Source organism: Euprymna scolopes, chromosome 4 (genome assembly GCF_053919585.1).
Source record: "Euprymna scolopes isolate OS-2025 chromosome 4, ASM5391958v1, whole genome shotgun sequence".
In the NCBI taxonomy this organism is placed as follows: Eukaryota; Metazoa; Mollusca; class Cephalopoda; order Sepiida; family Sepiolidae; genus Euprymna; species Euprymna scolopes.
The window spans coordinates 94,393,207-94,413,164 of NC_136485.1; the positions used below are offsets into that span (position 1 = coordinate 94,393,207).

A 19,958-nucleotide genomic window follows, 5' to 3' on the forward strand; every position below is an offset into this window, starting at 1 on the left:
AGGTGCAAAGATTAATTATGCCTCCTTCTTGGCAAAAACACCTCCACTTTCAGAGTATAAAATCAATTTTGTACTGAATCCAGAAGAGAGCTACTCAGACCCCCTGAAAACTTGGTTTGCAGAGGGAAATGTTCAGAGAGGATGTTTAGTGTGGAATCATTGGGGCTCCCCACCCCAGAAGAATTCTTCTGGGGTGTGAATCATTGGAGCTCCCCACCCCAGAAGAATTCTTCTCCTTGGATGAGGGGAAAGTTAAAAAGTCCAGGGACACTATATCGCACAGGATTGGCCGATACCATGTACAACTGCCATGGTATGAAAACAAAGTTGAGTCAGTGCCTTCTAACATTCTAGGTGCAGCTCTTAGGATCCTAGAAAGAGTAGTTAAGGATCTGGAGAAGAAAGGCCTCTATGATCTATGTCTTTAGACAACAGGAAGATAAAGGAATTATAGTGGAAATTACTATAACTCCAGAAAATTTTAAAAATTACATTTGGATTCCCTGTAGACCATCAACATCATACCCTAGACCTTTTGTACCATGCATGCTACGAAAATCTATCTTCAACAGATTATATTCAGTATCACATCCTGGAATAAAATCATCTATCAAAATGATTAAGGCTAGATTTTACTGACCACATATGGATAAAACCATCAAAGAATTATGTGTATCATGCACATCTTGTTAACAAGCAAAAATATACAGACATACTGTAGCAGAATTAGCAATAACCGAAATGAGGGGAAATAGAGAGCTTACCTCGGATACGTCTGTTGTTTTTCGGCGTGAGCGGGAGAGAGAGTTCCAAGATGGCGTCCATGGGTTTTTATTAGCGTTTACTCCATGCAATTATCGTAGAATCTGGCTGCTCTCACGCGATTATGCAAATACATAATTCCCGGCCGCGATAAAGGCAGGTCACTGGAAAGCAGTCAGGCTGCGTCCTGCAGATTGTGTGTGGGTGGCTCTGGCGATTGGATTGTGCTTTGTGACGAACCATGTATCTGCGAAAACGAGTTTTCTTTCTTTCTATTTTTTTGTCTTCTTCTTTCTTCACGGTTATTACAGACAAGAAACCCCTCTCTTCTAGATGTGGACGATACTGACTATTTCCTATCTGTGTCCTGATTTTTTTTTTGTTTTGCCTACTACATTTTGCTTCACATACAAAATCACCGGTATAAACATTGGAAATACCATCATCAAGATTCCATACTGTACACATTAATATAATTGGACCACTACCCCCAGCAAAAAGCTCCAACAATCCTTACATCAGTCCATTTCAATATATTTTAACATGTATAGATCGAACCAGTCAATGGATAGAAGCACAACTCATGGCAGATATTACAGCACAAACTGTAGCAGAAGCTTTTGTTAACACGTGGATTACCCACTTTGGTGTTTCGCTCCATGTCATAACAGACAGAGGTACACAATTAGAAAGCAAACTATTCCTTGAACTATCAAAAATTATTGTATTTTATAGGCTACGAACGATGGCCTCTCATCCGCAATGCAATGGACTCATAGAAAGAGCCCACAGAACTATTAAAGTGGCTATAATGGCCTGAAAAGAATCTTGGATTTCAGCTCTACCAATAGTCCTCTTTGGAATTCAAAGTATGCCCAACTGCTCCAATTTTCCCCTTTTTATGCGTTATAGGTGCACGAATGCTATTACCACAACTAATGATTGGTACGGAAAATGCAGAAACAATTACACAGAATTTTATAAGGGAACTGCGTAAAACTATGGCAAAATTTGATCTGACAGACTTTTCAAACAGAGAAAAATCAACAAGAAAATTATACATTCCATATCAACTTCAAACCTGTAATAAAGCTTGGGTTAGGATAGACCGCATTCAAAAACCGCTAGAAGCACCCTATTCAGGTCCTTACATAGTACTCGAACAAACACCAAAATATTTCTTAATAGAAACTAACCCAAACATGCATAGTTTGAATAGACCGTTTGAAACCTTACATTGAAAACAAACAAAAATGCACTCAAAATACAACTACAAATACAAATAAAAAGCCTGATAAGTTTACCTCCTGAAAAAGTGCATGAAAATAAAATAAAATAAAAACAAAAACTTCAGGTAGCAGAGTCACATGGAAAAAAGATAATGTGGAGAAAGAAGTGGCTTACCATTAAAGCGGCTGCACGTTTGTGCCTGCAGAGCACAAATTGAGAATCAAGATGGCGCCCGCATGCTTTTATGTGGAAAAAAGTCTTGTGGAATCTCGGGGAATCTCGGAGAATCTCGTAACCTGGTTCCATAAATAACGAGGAAAGGAAAGCGGGAGGAAAGACGATTTTTAGTCACTAAAGTGAACGGACGTGTGTAAAAGAAGAGGTAGAAGAAAAGAGTGTGGTGAACGAAACAAACAACAACTTGGTTGAAAGTAGAGTTGTAACGAACACAAGCTATTTCGGCATGACGTCAGGATTTGACCCCAAGCTAATTCCCTGTTTGATGGCAGTAGCACTGACCACTCAGTGCAGGAATGGGTGGGAAAAGCAGAATTAATATGTCAGCTCAGTGGGGTGAAGCGTATGAAATGCGTGGTCCCAATGCGCCTCATTGGGGGAGCATATGCAGTATACCAGCAGTTGGCTGATGAGAAGAAAACAAATTTCGCCTGCATCAAGTGCGCCCTTTTTACAGCATTTGTGTTAGATCCAGTTACTGCATGGAAGGAATTCATGGCCCGAAAATTACATCCCGGGGAAACGGTGGATGTGTATATGGCTGAACTAAAAAAGCTATCGGTCCTTTTTGGAGGGATCTCAGACAAAGGCTTGGTGTGCGCATTTGTTGCAGGATTACCTAAGAGTGTGGAAGATCTGCTCCGTGCCTCATCCCAAGTGGACGAGATGGACATACCGGAAGTATTGGCGCGGGCACGAGCAATACTAAAGAAAAGCCCTAACACTATAGACCAAGCGGCAGCTATACAACCATCACAGGTGTGATTACAGGACCTGGGCACAGCTACAACCTGCTATAAGTGTGGAGGACCCAACCATTTGGCCCGTGATTGTCTTTCGTCATATCAACCAACTCGGAAACTTGACGGGCCGCAGTGCTACAAGTGCAAAAAACGCGGACACCTGGCCTGCACCTGCCCGGGAAACGGGCAAGGAGAAGAAGCTACAGCACCAGTCTTCTCCCCAGATCATCATTGAGCAGGGCGCTACTCACTGTAAGCATACACATTAATGGAAGCGAGCGTCTCGTGCTTGTGGACACTGGGTGCACCCAGACTCTCATGAACAAGATATGCTGTGCCACTTGGAAAGCAGAGAGAATTCCAGTACTAACTGTAGGCGGAGGTTCACTAACCTCTTGTAGGGTGAGCATTATCCACGCAAGCATCAACGATGGGCCTGCAGTAGCCGTGCAAGCCCTGGTTATGGAGGGAGAGCTTCTCGGGTACGACCTACTCCTGGGTATGGACTTAATTACACAACTGGGTGGAATCACTGTGGACAGAACTGGCAAGGTACAGTTCTCCCGATGTGAGGAACACGTTTGTGCTGCGATAACTCTCGACGAGCCTGACTTTTGTGCAGAGTATGATAGAAACACCAATGCATGGACGGCATCTTAGAAGTGGTCAAACGATCAGCCACCAATATCTTTGCAGAATCGGTTATCAGAATATCCCCCACCCATGTGGCTAAGGGAACAGTATGAAGAAGAACTGCAGACGTGGATCGACAATGGCTGGCTTCTTCCATACCCAGAGGATGAGCTTGGCCCCCCGCAAGGGCTGATTCCCTTGATGGCCGTCGTACAAGAGACCAAACAAAAGGTCCACCCCATCCTAGACTACCGTGAGCTCAATGAGCATGTCGACCCATATACGGCAAGGGCTGATGTGTGTGCACTCAAATTAAGGGAGTGGCGACAGCAGGGATCAAACGTGGCAACTCTGGACCTACGCAGGGCCTATCTGCAAATACGCATTGAGAGGAAATTGTGGCCATTTCAGACTGTGGAAATTGGAGGAACCCGATATTGTCTAACCAGGCTAGGGTTCGGTCTAAATGTAGCACTATGACAGCAATCATGTATGCTATCCGGCAGCAAGATGAGGCAGTGCAACAGGCAACATCCTCATACATCGATAATATATTCGTCAATGAGAGCCTCATGTCAGAGCAATCGGTTAGAATGCACTTTGAGAGCTTTGGACTGACATGTAAGGAACCAGAGCATCTGTGCGATGGAGCAAAAGTTCTCGGCCTGCATGTGCGCAATAGCAAGGAGGGGCTTTGCTGGAGAAGAGGAAGTCACGTCCCCAAGGTCCCATCAAACATCACTCGACGAACAGTGTTTTCGCTTTGTGGAAAGATGATAGGCCATTTCCCTGTGTGCGGTTGGCTCAGGGTGGCCGTGGCGGCCATAAAAAGACGTGCAACAGCCGTGTCATTGGGATGGGACGATGCAGTACACGATGTCACCCTAAGGAGCATGCTGACAGAGACTGTGTCCAGGGTGACCAGTGATGACCCCGTTCAGGGAAAGTGGTGCATCAGCAGGAATGAGTTCACGGTCTGGGTGGATGCTAGTTCACTGGCCCTTGGAGTTGCCCTTGCAGTTAATGATTCCATTATTGAAGATGCCTGTTGGCTTCGGCCAGAGAATGATTTGAGGCACATAAACCTGGTCGAACTTGATGTCACATTGAAGGGCGTTAACTTGGCGCTTCAATGGAAAGCCAAGGTTCTACATATTATGACTGACTCGGCATGCACTCATCGGTGGATAACCGATGCATTAAGTGGAAGAGCACGGCTGACGACACGAGCATCGAGTGAGATGTTAATTCAAAGATGGCTTGCCACCTTGGTCGACACCATCACAGAGTACAACCTGACCGTGGACGTAGTGTTGATCAGGTCTGCGCTCAACAGAGCAGATGCTCTGACAAGAGTCCCTCAATGATGGCTTCTGGCTGGTGCTCAGAGAGATTCTGATAATCTGCAAAACACATGTGCAGCAGTTGTGTGTAATGTGGATGCAGCACACATCATGGACATTCATCGACAGTGTGGACATCCTGGCATCAAGCGGACACTGTACTTTGTCAAGATGATTGATCCAGGAGTAGAAAAAAAAGATATCTGGAGAGTGGTGGAAAGTTGCGAGGCCTGCCAATCCATCGACCCAGCTCCAACACGATGGAAGAAAGGGGAGTTGGGAGTGAGTGGTAAGTGGCAGAGAGTGGGCATGGACATCACACACTACGGTGGCAACCACTTCCTTACCCTCATCAATTGTGGGCCTACACATTTCACGGTCTGGAGACTCCTCGGGCACCAGGACTCTTGCAACATTATTCGCCAGCTGTCATCCGTGTTCTGTGAAAGAGGTGCGCCCGATGAAGTGCTGACGGACAATGACTCAGCCTTTTGCAGCTATCAGATGAGGCAGTTCTTACAAGAATGGGGTGTGCGGCTGCGGCTTAGATGCGCTTATGTGCCTTCTGGCAATAGTATAGCTGAGAGAAGCCATCGCAGCATCAAAACAATTGCAGCCAGGAAGCAGTGCACCATCGCAGAAGCTGTGTACTGGTATAATCTCATAAGCCGCCAGGAAACCGATGTACTGACAAGTATAAACGGGGCACAGTGACCGATGTGGTGAGTCAGCAGTATGTCCAGGTTGATGGCGTACCCCGTCACGTTAGGGACCTATGTCCGGCAACACATGTACCACCTCCAGCCAGTGGACGATGAGAGTGACTCTGACTCTGAGACGAGTGGGCCATCACTTTTGTTTGCACCATCCCTATCAAGCAGTGACTCTGATATCAGTAGCCTCCACGGAGATGAAGCCTTCCCCGACCATCAGGCGGTGGATGAGAGCGCACGCGAAGACGAGAGCAGCACTGTCCCCCTTTGCAGAAGCACCCGACGGCGGCGATCGCCACCCCCCTGCCGTCTCTGTGATCATGAGATCAGGGGGGAGTGTGGAGAAAGAAGTGGCTTACCGTTAAAGCGGCTGCGCGTTTGTGCCTGCAGAGCACAAATTGAGAATCAAGATGGCGCCCGCATGCTTTTATGTGGAAAAAGGTCTTGTGGAATCTCGGGGAATCTCGGATAATCTTGTACCCTGATTCCATAAATAACAAGGAAAGGAAAGCGGGAGGAAAGACGATTTTTAGTCACTAAAGTGAACGGACGTGTGTAAAAGAAGAGGTAGAAGAAAAGAGTGTGGTGAACGAAACAAACAACGACTTGATTGAGTTGTAATGAACACAGATAATGAATACATTTATTAATAAACTTTAAAAAAAAAACAAAAAAAAAACACTCTGATGAATTGTTAGGGGAATATTGTAGAACTGATTTGAGTCATCCCAAAAAGCCAAGAATTAGGACGAAAATAATACCATTCCCCAATAAATAATACTTTCTTAGCTCCTCTCTTTCTCTTTCACATAAACCAGACACAAACCAGGAACTGCTATCCAGAGTCCATCATCATCTCCCCCCCTCTCTCTCTCTCTCTCTCTCTCTCCTTAACCAATCCCTAGCCAGCATGACAGACAAGTAGGCAGTACACTCTTAACCTCAAAACCAACGAGACATATGTTGCCAGTGAACATTATTAACAAGAGGTGTACTCACTCCAAAATGTAAAAAGGCAAATAAAGTTCTTTTCTTTTAAAGGTTAACATTTGTATTATTTTTATTATTCCAGCAACAACTAATAAAGACAAGTGCCAGTCAGTGTTACAAGGCTATTGGAGGCTGCCAAAGTGTTTGATCCTCTATCCCTTTACCTTCCGGTAACAGTGAGAATCAGAATGCTGATAGGAGAACTTTAGATGCAAAAGTTGGATTGGGATGAAGTTCTGGAGGAATAAAAAAAAATTTGAAAAGCGCTGGTGAAGGATTTAATCAAGTTGGACTCTATAGCATTTGTAAGGAGAGTCCTCATTGAGAATGAGTCAATAAAATTGTTCTTTCCAAAATTACATACGGCTTTTCAGCATATACTGTGCAGGATGGGTAGAATGGGCAATCTGCACTGATGTTTGCTAAAGCCAAAATAGCACCCTTACAACTTTCTGGCTTACAGTGTAAATCTCTTCCCACTTTAGAGCTTCTATCGGTATTACGGGAGGAAGCTTTAAGGAACTCTCTGATAGAAAAAGTATACGTAGTTACAGACTCTTAAATTTTACTGGCTTGGATATTGGCTAAACCAATAACAAAAAAAACAAAACAACAAAAACATCTTTGCATGCAATAAGCTGCGAGAAATAGCTCAAATGTCTGCAATGATCAGGTTAGAGTAGAAGTTGGAATTGAGTTTCCAATATGTGCTGACTAAGGAAGACCCAGCTAACTAAATTACAAGAGGACTAACCTTTAAAAAATTTTGGGAAAACCTTCCTCATTAGTACGAAGGCCCTGCATGGATAAAGCAAGAAGAGAATCAATGTTAGCAGGTTGAATTGGGTTGGCTCTCAGAAGAATGGAAAGAATGCATTCATCCCTCAGTAAATTTGTTTTTGAGGAATGGAGATAAATGCTCCCTTGTTGTCTCTGTAGAACGATTCTCCAGCTTTAGCAAGTTAGTTAATATTAGTACTTTAATTTTTAAATTTGTAAACAAGATGTTGAAGAGAAATGTGGACAATTGCCTTCTGGCAAAAATTATTTGATAAAAATAATGCAAAGGGAATCTTTTGCATTGGAAGTAATTTTTGTTTTGTTGAATCCTGAAGGCAAGAGTCAACCAAAACTGGTAAAAAGCCTTAGATGCCTCTAATATCATTCAATCGAGGGGAAGAATATCATCAGATCAGAATATCATCCATATGAGGTTCAGAATCCCATTCTTTAAGGAAAAAAATACTATATATAACAAACTTTATAATAAGGAACTACTACCAAAGAAACCAACATTTAGGCTTTGCAACAACCTTAAATGAAATAAGGCTAGCCGGTTATTGGAAACCACAGGCCAGGCAGGTTGTTAAAAATATTGTGAGGTAGTGTACCCGGTGCAAAAAATATAATGCCACTGCCTATTCGGCACCGGACGCAACATATCTTTCTGACCCTCGAGTGAATTTGGTGAAACCATATCTCCATATCAGCATGGATTACACTAGTCATATCTGGGTTAAGGGAGAAGTGAACAGCTATAAAATCTATATCCTCATCTTTACCTGCATAACTATCAGAGCTGTTCACGTAAAACTAATCCCTGATATGAGTGTGTCTTTGTTTATACAGGCCTTTATTCACTTTACAAATGTGAATGGAATCCACTCTCATCTTTACTCTGACAACGTAAGGACCTTCATTTCTGTAGCTAAAATAATTGATAAATTCAAGGAGAAGTTTGGTTCTTATTATCTTAAACATTGTAAGCTTTGTAACTTTGTAACATATGTAAACACTATCCTGGGTGCCCAGATGTTTGGAGGTGTGTGTTGAGCAAAAAAAAAAAAAAAGTGGTAGTAGGCAGGCAGTCTTGAACCAATAACCAGTACCATGAAAGAGGCAAAGAACGTGAAAAAAAAAAAAAAAAATGACGTCTTTGCTGTCGCGCCCATCACCAAACCGGAAGTGTTGTATGTTTAAATTAAGGCTAGACAATCGAAAAGAGGGGATGATTTTCAAAAATAACAGTGAAAAAAGTGATCCCACCTTGTAGAAAAGTGTCGAGTTGTGGGTGAAGGAATTAATGGTTTTGGCCAATTTTTCAATATTTATCATCCAAAGAGTCGAGCTTCAAAACAATACCGATCTCGTGAAAATCCGTCGCCTCTGTCGAAAGTTTTAGGTAGCATACATACATACATACATACATACATTTAAACAGACAGGTGAGATTTATATTATAGACTAGCGGGGGTGCCTGGCGTTGCCTCGGTGTTTGGAGCAACAATAAAAAAAAGTGCTAGTAGGCATGCAGGCTCGAACCCATAGCACGAAGAAGGAAAAAGAATGTAAAAAAAGAGTTGGTAATTAACTTTTGCCTGGGTGAAGAATATTGGCACAAAGACAAAATAAAAAATTTTTTTAAAAAGAGATGGAGGTGGGATCGAACAAAAAACGTAGGGTAATTAGTCGTCCTCACTAACTGAAGAGAACAATGAATTTATTGAGTTGATAATTAAGTTAAGAATAATAGGAGTCGATGCAGAAATTAAACTGGCTTATAAACCTGGTTTGGAGCCAGTTAAGCTTTCTGCTATCGTGGTATTTATTTGTTTCCTCACAAGGTCGTTTTTAATGTAGGAGAAAACCAGCTCCCCTGAAAATGCGCAAACTCTGGCAGTGTCCAAATGAATAGCAATTGGTTTTCCCCACATTGATCAAAGCGAATTGCCTTCTAGACGTCCCAGGCACAAAGGCCGAGAAGCGGTGCTTTTGCTCTGATATAGTTTTGCTTTTATACAAAAAAGACGAACAAACATGCAAAAGGACGGAATAGCATGAATTTTTAAAATTCTATCAAAATAAATGTAGAGACGACATCCGTTCGCAAATCGTAGATATTACAATCTAGGGAGTATATAAAAAGTTCTAAAAAATAGTAACGTGGTCAAGGCCCCTCCCCCATGAAAAAAGGCCTTTCTTGGACATACCAAAACGTGCGCAGTCATTTTGCCTTTTATATATATAGACTAGTGTGGATGCCCAGCGTTGCCCGGGTGTTTGTAGGTGTGTGAAAAGAAAAAGAAAATGCTCGAACCTGTGATGCGAAGGTGGAGGTGTTAAAAAAAAGTGGTAGTAGCGAGTGGGGCGAGAGGGGCGATGGGGGAAATCAAAACAACAGTCAGCAGCCCATGTGGAGAGAGGTGTCAAAAAAAATGGTTGTAGCAGAGGGGGGAGGCCAAGATGGAGAGAAGTGTTCAAAAAAAAAATTGTAGTAGGCAGGCTCGAACCTGTGACATGAAGGTGGAAGAGTAAGAAAATCTGACGTGTTACCGATGCTCCATCATCTGACCGGAAGTTCGCAACAATGAAATTAAGAAAAGTCAATCAAACCGATACAACGATACGATGACTTGCAAAAAATGGCAATGCACAAAAACAACCCCTCCCTGTGGAAAACTGGCAGTTGAGGGTGAAGGAATTAGTGTTTTGGGCCAATTTTTCGATAGGTGTTGTCCAAAGAGCCGAGGTTTAAAACGATACCAGTTTGGTAAGGTACTATCGCCTCTGTCAAAAGTTTTTGTGAGACATACAAACACACACAAACACACACACATTTTGCCTGTTATATATAAAGAAGATGTTCAAACAATATTTTCTCTTGAACTAAGAAATCAATTAACATGCGGGTTTTGCCACACGTGTCTGCATGCTATTATTGTTGTACATCATGTAAATAGCGACGAATAAAAACAAGTTCTACTTTGCATTACAAATGATTCAAACAAAGAACAAATTATGGCTACTTTCAGTCGATTGAAATCGTTTCATAGTTTAAGTGAACAATGGGACTAATATAGCGAGCATCTGGAAAACTTTTTCGAAGCAAACAATATAGATACTACTCACATGAAGAAGAGACGGGCTATTCTTTTATTGGTTTGTGGGAGCAAGGTGTACAAATAAGTTTATTGGCGCCAGAAAAACTGAAAGATAAAGAATTTGATGAACTTGTTAGACTGATGAAGAACTACTTCAGCCCAAAGCCATTTGTGATCGTTTAGAGAACAAAGTTTTATACAAGAAACCGCCAACTGGGCAAGTCGATCACAGACTATATGATAGAGTTAGGAAACTATGCAAAGATTATCGCTTTGGAACGTTTTTGGACGAAATCGGATAAACTCATAGTAGGAGTAAACGATGACAACATTCAAAGGAGACTACTGGCAGAGAGAGAGAGAATCACATTTAACAAAACCTTCAACATAGCAGTCAGCATTGAATCTACTTCGAAACATTTAAAAATAAAACATGAGAGCGAATGAAGGGTGTACCCATTGTGGAGCAACACATAAAGCAAGTGCCCTTTTAGACACGCCATGTGTTACTACTGTAAAAGATGAGGGCACATAGCAGAAAAATGTTTTTAATAAAACATGAAAAAGAAACTTGCCAATATTGTAAAAAAGAGGGAAAATTTGGGAGGCAAATAGAAGTGGAAGGCATAGACTCGGATAATTCTGAGGAAGTTTATACCATAAATAGAATCAGAGCGCCACTGGAAAAAGTGGACCCCTATTATGTAGATATCAACATTTGTGACAAGAGGTTTTCTATGGAGATAAATACAGGGGCATCTGTAATGGGACTAAAAAAGTGGGAAAAAAAAACAATAAAAAGTTGGTCGAGCCACAAAAGTACGTTTTATATGGGAAATTGTATCCAGGTGATTGGACAGTCGTACAGTGCAGTTGGACAGTCGTCCAGTGGAATTACCATTAATTTTAGTGGAAGGGGATTCACCCTACTTGGACAGAAACTGGCTGCAACATGTGAGGTTGCTATGGAAGAAGTTTTTTAAGTTGCAAGCAGTGAAGGAGAATGACCAAGACAAACTGAAAGAAATATTAGCAAAGCATGAGGTTGTGTTCGACAGGAAGTTAGTTCAAGTGAAAGGAACCTGTGCCAGTTTGTATGTAGACCCAGAGGTAAAACTCAGATATTTCATACCAAGGTCACTACCTATACACTAAAGAAGAAAATAGAAGATGAATTAGAAGGAAAAATTTCACCAGTTGAATTCTCTGAATGGGCTACATCAATAGTACCCATTTAAAAAGCCGATCAGTCTGTACACATTTGTGGTGACTATAAAAGGACAATCAATCCAGTCACTAAATTGGATGATTATCCAATATCAAAAACGTAAGATCTGTATGCGACATTGGAAGGAGGTGAATCTTATACCAAGCTAGATTTAAACCAAGCTTACCATCAATTATTGCTGGATGAAAAAGCAAGGAAATTAACGACTATTAACACTCATTATTAACTTTCCATGTACAACAGATTATGCTATGGGTTGAAATCAGCCCCTGGAATATTTCAAAGAATTATGGAAAATATTTTGCAGGGCATTGGAAATGTAATTATTAGAATTGATTACATTCTTCTGACAGGTTTGCAAAGAAAAAACACTTAGAGACCTTGGAGGAAGTTTTGAATGGGCTGGAAAAATGTGGAATTCAATTAAACCGGAAAAAATGCAAATTTTTAGTGCCTGAGGTATTATATCTAGGCCACATAGTAAACAAGAAAGGCATAAAACCTGCAGAACAAAAAGTAAAAGCTATCAACATTAGTAAAGGAGCTACAACCTTTTCTGGGTATGATAAATTACTATGGCCAGTACATTCCGATCATTTCAAACATTCTTCCTCCTTTGCATCAGTTATTGAAGAAGCAATAAAAATGGGAGTGGACATCGAAATAATAAGAAGAATGGGCAGAAGCAAAAAAAACAATTAAATTCCTCACAAGTGTTGGTACATTTCGACCCGAACAAAGTAGTGACAGTGGTATGTGATGCTTTCCTATATGGGGTGGATGCTGTACTATTTCACATCATGGAGGATGGATCCGAAAGATCAATAACTTGTGTATCAAGGACTCTCGCACCAGCAGAAAAAAAAAATTACGCCCAAATTGACAAGGAAGCATTGGCAGTAGTTTTGGGATTAAAATGTTTCACCAATACGGAAGGCCATTCACGTTACAAACCGACCATAAATCACTCTTGGAATATTTTTAAAAAATAAAAAAATCCCAGAGATCAGTTCAGTGAGAATTCAATGTTGAGCAGTAATCCTATCCTCATATGCATACCAGCTAGAATATCGGGAAGGAAGAAAAACTGGAAATGCAGATGAGTTGAGTAGGTTGCCAAGATTTACAACACTGGAAGAAGTGTCCATGCGAGAGGAGAACATCATGCTGTTAGAATACCTGGATCAAACTCCTGTTACATACCAAGAAATCGCCAGGTGGGCAAAAAAGGATAAACTCCTAAAAGAGGTGGCCAGAGAAGTGTCCTACTACAGAAAATTGGCACCCTTACTTCAATAGAAGACATGAATTGGGAATTTTGGGGAAACCGAGTAACAGTTCCCATACAAGGGCAGAAAGAACTCTTAGAGACGCTCCATGAGCGACATTCACAAATTGTAAAAATGAAAGGACTGAGCAAAAGCTATTTTTGGTGACCGAAATTAGATTAGGAAATAGAATTTAAGGTGAAGAATTGCTATGAGTGTCAACAAACCAATCAAATGCCAGCAACTCACTTTACATCCTTGGGAAATCCCTGAAGTGGAGTGGTCCAGATTCCACATAAATTATGCAGGCCCATTTAAAGGTTATATGTAATAGTGGATGCTTTCAGCAAAGGTTAGATGTCTATATATCAAACTCATCCACCACAAACACCACTCTGGAAGACCTACAAAGATGTTTTGCAACTCACGGGTTGCCAAAAAAAATCATAACCGATAATGCAGCCATTTTTGTAGGTGAAGAATTCCAAGCATTTATATCAAGACAAGGAATCCAACGTTTTGGAGAAAACACCAAGAAATCCAAAAGAAATATCATGACAACTCTCAGATTTGAGAATTTAGAGAAGATGAATTGGTTTTTGCCAAAAATTTCTATACAGGACCAACATGGAAACAGAGAGTGGTCACAAGACAGACATATGGAATTAAACTAGAGTCAGGGACACTGACAGTGGTAAGGCGATATATGGATCATGTAAAAAAACGGATGCAGCTAGACTCAGATAGAGCTCCTGAAATAGAAAAAACAAAGTCCACAAAAAAAGAAATTAAAATTTGGACACAGAATGGATAAGCCCACTGACTTCAGATGCCAATAGTTCAGGTAGCTTCATTCCGGACAAAGAAATGACAAATGGAATGGGAAATACACAGCATGCGCCCTAGTAAGAGAAAAAAAAAAGATAAAATGTTGTCCATTGTAAAAAGTGCTTCAGTAAGTGTCTTCGTTCTATCTATCTCTCTCTTTTCTTCTTCTCTTCTGCACTCTCTCTAATAGTTTTTTTTTTTATAGTTACTTAAGGTCCATTAGGTCTTGCTAAAGGGACAAACTTAGCAGTTGTAGGCATGAGTGAACATTTTACATCTTAATTTTTTTTTTACCTTTTTTTCTCAATAAATTATTTTGTCTTTTTGACAGTCGTTTTTTTTGCTTTTTTCTTGTTTTTAGTGCTGCATTTTTGTTAGTACATTGGTAACTATGATCTGGGGGATAACTGTCCTTGCACATAGTGACAAATTTTCCGCATACTCTGATAAATTTTGTTATGAATTTCTGGTAGTTGTCATTTAAATTGGTGAAATCCTGTCTTGAATAAAGAATTTGGGTAAAATCATTCCTCTACAACCGATGCTTGAGAATTTGGTCAATAGAATCGTTCTCTGTTTGAATAAAATTTTGAGGAACCATTCTGTTCAGACATTGTGTATGGAATGTGTATTTGTGTTCACTCTGTATCTGCTGTCCCCTCTCAAAAGAGAGGGGACAGCAGATACAACATGAACACAATTTTCTTTCTTCTTTTTGTGTTGCAATCTTGTTTTCTTGCTCAGTTTGAGTTTGGCAGACTTTTGCATCGCCATCTTGTTCTTCTTGTTAGAAGCTGTATTTTGCGGATCTTTTGAGCGCCAAAACTGAATTACAACATTGTTGGTTATACCCCCCCCCCATATTTGTCTACTTTTCTCTACAGTTGTTTAAAAGTTGTAGGAGGCATTAAATAATTAGTCCACACCTGTTTCTTGTGCAGTCCCATGCAGATAAAAAGAAAAGAAAAAAATGGCTTCCTTTCTGGTTTTATGCTAATCCAACTGATTGCTTTATGCAAATGAGATGCTGCTGATTGTAGTATAAAAGCCTAACTTTTATAGAGACTCTGCGATTTAGAATTTGGTGGCAGAAGGAGCAAGTTTTGTGAGCAGAGAGTAATGCAACCTTCAGAAAATGTCTAAATGCAGTTAAAACACAGGTTTACGAGTTAAGGAATTCCTTTGGAATGAATTTTCTGGAATGTGGATCCCCAGGAAATCGTTTACTTAGTCGCATAGTTTTTAGTAAACTGCCAGCTTTATTTAAATCTGAACTTGTCCACAAGATTGGTAGTAATTTTCCCTCACATGAGCAAATTCTAGAAAATTGTGTGAATATCGCTCGTACTACTGAATTCTGTAACCACAATACTCAACATTGTAAAGCAGTGGAATTTACTAAGAAAAAGTTCACTCCTAAGTTTAGAGATTCCTCAGAAACTAAGAAACCCTCTACTTTGGAGAATTTTTACACCAAAGCTTTTTAGCTTAATTACGGTTGTAATTTTTGCAAGTCTGATGACCATAGAGGATGTGCATGTAGGTTACACCCTACATATGCTGCTAAGATAAAGAGATGTCAAGAGTTAAAACTTTGTGTTAAGTGTGCTAGTGCACTCCAAGAAGATAAGAATAGTTTTCTCAATAAAAGCGATTCCAGTTCTTATTTGTTTTGCAGCAAACAGAGATATGTCTGTGTTTTATGTCTGGTTGCAGTTAACCCTATGACAGCATCCAATGCATGTTGGTTGACTAATAGTATGTCTTTGTTGCCAGTAATTAGTATTTCAGTCAGTTTAAATGACGGCGAAGATATTTCATTTAATTGTCTGTTGGATACAGGTAACAAGAGATCATATTTATGCGAAGAATTATTGAACAAGTTTACTCGCTTGTCATTACCCTCAAGAGATCGTAAGTTTCTTATCAAGACCTTGTGGAATAAGATTAAAGATTTAAAAGAGATTGATCTCTGTGTGAATTTGTATATAGATATGCTGGAACTTACCTTTAAGTTTGGAACAACTGTTACATCCTTCTATCGGACATTAGAAAAGCCTTTTTAATGATTAAGTGAAAGATGAGTCTGATAGGAATCATTTTTTTTCTGTTTGAAATTAGGAAATGAGTTAGTATGCGTCAGGTATAAGATGCTTATTTTCGGATTTGTGTCTAGTCCCTTCATATCTGATGGATCATGAAAAGTTAAACTTGTCCTTTTGCATTGAACGATTGAGTTCAGAAGTTGAAGATTTGGAAAAGCATTCACAAAAAGCATGAGGTTAAATTTTTGTTAGAGCTTACAATTACACATTTGTTTCAAGTGCCTTCGTCAGATGAAGGTGGTGATTTTAATTATGAAAATGATAATAAGATTATCAACAAATCTCTGTCGAGAAAAAAAAAGTGCTAAAAGAAGTGTCTTCTTTCTATCTCTCTCTTTCCTTCTTTTCTGTCTAATAGTTTTTTTTATAGTTACTTAAGGTCCGGTTGTGGGGCCGGTCGTCCGGGGACAATCGACCCAACAACCAACAAGATAGATACGGGCAAAAAGTAAACAGCAAAAAGGCAAAGAAGAATGACAGACACAGGTTGTTTGGTTAAAGACGAGGGTTCACCTTTTATTTGCAAAGGAAGTGAAAAATTGTAATGTGCATCCAGGAGATAAGCGACCGCGTGTTTGTGTGTTGTGTGGGTGCGTAAGAGAGACGGATGAAAAGGAAAGACTTACCTCAAGACTGGCTCGGCGTCGCCGACCGAAAATAGATAAAGAAAGATCAAGATGGCGGCCGCCGTCTTTTGTAAGGATGATATCTCGCAAAGTCACATGAATTCTTGCAATATGCAAATTTAGCCGGCTTACAACGACCATAAAAGCGGGTGATGGAAAAGACGTTGGGAGAGCGACGATTGACTTGGTTGGGAATCGTGTTGCTGTTGCTTCTCGTGCCGTGGGTCCGGTCTGAGTAACCGTTCGCGTCCGTCTAGGCACCTTGCTAGTTGGATTCCGTGCAGAACCGGTGTTTACTGGTTATTGAATTGCTCTACGTTGCTGCAACATTTATAACATCTTTTCCTGAACTTACCGTGTTGAAGAGGGAGTCGGGCGCCATCTTGAATTTTTCCTTATACATCTACAGAGGGCGTAGTAATTTTTTTTAAAGGACTTTCCTTACACATTTTTTCTACAAAAATCGTATTATCTGGATGTTAGTTGTCCGGAAGGTCGCACGTCACTGGAGGTCTGGAACAGGTACTCTAGACATAGTGTGGTTCAGGGTTTATTGCTGGGTCTGGAACAATCGGCTGGACGTCAGGGCAATCCGGAAACAGATGGTGGACTCTGAGAATGAGGTGGTCAGTGTTAAGGGACGTACGACACTGAGAGCATAGGGTCAGTGTTAAGGAATAGACGACACTGAGAACGGAAGGTCAGTGTTAAGGAACGGACAGTTGCAGCGAGCCAGGTGCAAGTGAGGTTGCAGACCAGAGGAACAAGGTGCGAGCGAGGTAGCAGACCAGAGGTGTGAGGTGCAAGAGATGTTGCAGACCGGAGGAGTAAGGTGCAAGCGAGGTTGCAGGCCAGAGGAGTAAGGTGCAAGCGAGGTTGCAGGAAAGCTGCAGGAGGAATTGGAGGCACCAAGGGCTGGAAGGTTGTGGGAATGAGCAGGAAGCCGTTGGATGAGCTGGAAGCGCTGGAAACTGGGAGTGAAGTTTGCTGCTAGTGGGTCTCAGGAGGCAAGCAGTAGTGAATCACATTAGTCAACAAATTAGCCCTGAGAAGGGCTGGTTGTTTAGCCCTGATAAGGGCTGTTTGAACTGCTGCTGAGACGGATGGTGTCGCTGGTGGGTTCGGTTGATGTAACTGGTAGCATCAACGTCGCTACTTCGGGAGCCTCCTTCTACTCCCCGGGCCGGGGCTGGCGTCCGGCCGAAATTCCATGGTTGAGCCGAGGCTGGCTGTATTCATTTGGCCAGTGTGATGTTAATGATGTCACTCCCAATAAGACAAACAAACGACTCTAATTAATTCTAGAACGAAATTTATGCAATCAAAAGTAGATTGTGAGTTTGTTGATTCCATTTGAATTAATTTTGTCTAAAAAGCAAAAATGTCAATTGCCTGTTTTGTTGATATATTTAAATTCCGACGTGCGTAGCGACGTTGATGATGAAAAGAGGAAGGGAAAGTGAATTTATTCAGTGAACCCGGATATGTTCATACGTTGGCTCGCATTGGCCAATTGCGTCCTTTGTTTAAAGGAAGAGAAAGTGGAGAGAAATAGCGGGAGCGAAGAGAGAAAGAAAAAAATGGAGGCAGTGATTTTGAAACCACGACACTCCATTGAACCTTGCTAAAGGGACATATTTAGCAGTAAGCAGGCATGAGTGAACATTTTACATCTTTTTCTTTTACTTTTTTTTCTCAATAAATTATTTTATCTTTTTGACAATCGTTTCTTGCTTGTTTCTTGTTTTTAGTGTTGCATTATTTTTGGTACATTGGTAACTATGCCGAGCGGGATAAGATCAAACTCAATCTTCCCAACCTGATGAGAGCATCAAAATTTGAATTGCCCTGCATGTAATAAGCCTGAAGATTTAAGACCAATGGTGGCCTGTGATCAGTATTCCATTTTGATTGTGTGGGCTTAGTATATACACTCACTGAGGAAGAAGAATGGTACTGTCCAATTTGCAGGCCAAGGCGTCCGGGTAGACCCAGTTTGTTAGGGGTATAAAGAGAAGCAGAAAATTTTGATGAAAGTCTCTGCGACTAAGAAAAGATGACTTCCCTTCTCTTTCCCCTCGAAGGAATTTTCGGATAAGTTTACCCAAAAGTCGGGAAAGAGTTATCACACAAAGAGGCGATTTCATTGTTGGTGCTTCGGGTTGCCTACCCCCCCCCCATTTCGTTGGCTAAAAATCCGACAATAGGCTTTCCGATAAAATGCCCTGGAACTATACGTTTACCTTTTTATAAAGAAACACAAAAGCCGTGACTTTCTCAGTATAAAGAAGTAGTGGTCAAACGACTCGAAAACTTGTTATTGTTTGTACTCCGAGTTTGCAAAAAAGAAAAATATATTTCCCTATTAGCAATACTAACTAAAACCAAGACGAATACTTATGCATTAATCGAAAGAAAAAGTACTCCATGTACAGTTAAAGTGAAAGAAATGCTCTTGTGTACGATTTAACCTCCTCCTCTTCCTCCTTCTTCCGGCGGCATTCGCCATTTTTTGTTTTCGTTTTCTCCGTTTGCATTCCCGCTTTGTTCATTTGTGGCAAGTGTTGTGAAAAACATTTGAACATTCCGCAATCCACGTGCAACTAATCACTTGTACTCATTTCAACGGTCGTCCATTAGACGCCAACAACAAAACAAAAGGTGTGAACACGTTATGGAGAACGTACTAAACGACGGCGAATGGACAGCCGAGAAAGAGGAGCGTCTACTGCGGGATTATCCATTGCATTCGGCCTGCAGAGATGGTGATGTGAGCAGCCTTCGACTATTACTTGATGACCACAGACCACAAGAGTCTTCTACTACTGCTAGCATAAGTACGGAGGATTGCTTCTATGGTTGGACCCCTGCGCACTGGGCGGCCTATTTTGGCAAGGTACGTTTCACCACACTCTCTCCTCGCGTCCATTACGCAACATTATCCTCCCCTCTCTATTTTTTTTTTTTTACATAAAACAATAATTCTCTTGCTAACGAGTTAACATAAATTTTAGTATAATTTAGTAAAAAAAAAAAAAAACACGCTGGTCATTTAGCGAAAACAATTTAGGTGTTTATGCAGTTTTGTTACCGCGCTATTTTTTTGTAAATAGTATTTTTAAGTTTTACGATATCTTTATGAATTGTTAAGTGAAAATCTGGAATAGTTAGAAAACACCCTGCCCTGACCATGTTAAGAATGGCTTTCTAAATAACGTTATTATTTCAGCACGGGGTACTTGTGCATTTAACGAACCAGACGTAACTCAGCATTTGCTCGGCTTTGTCCGACGCATGACGTCAACAGCCGGATAAAACCGAGCGTTGCCGATTAAGCAGACGAGAATTTCGCTATCAATTGGAAGAGTGTC

General features: G+C 40.9%; 1 protein-coding gene across 1 annotated transcript in view; it reads left to right on the forward strand.

Annotated features, from left to right (window-relative positions):
- The first annotated feature begins 18,767 nt into the window (after window positions 1-18,767).
- LOC145268924 (uncharacterized) overlaps window positions 18,768-19,958 on the forward strand; it is a 156,935-nt gene continuing 155,744 nt past the window's right edge. Inside the window, exon 1 of the mRNA XM_080124589.1 lies at window positions 18,768-19,483. Coding sequence (XP_079980715.1) covers window positions 19,262-19,483 — 222 coding nt within the window. The 5' untranslated portion in view covers window positions 18,768-19,261. The remainder of the gene's footprint in view (window positions 19,484-19,958) is intronic.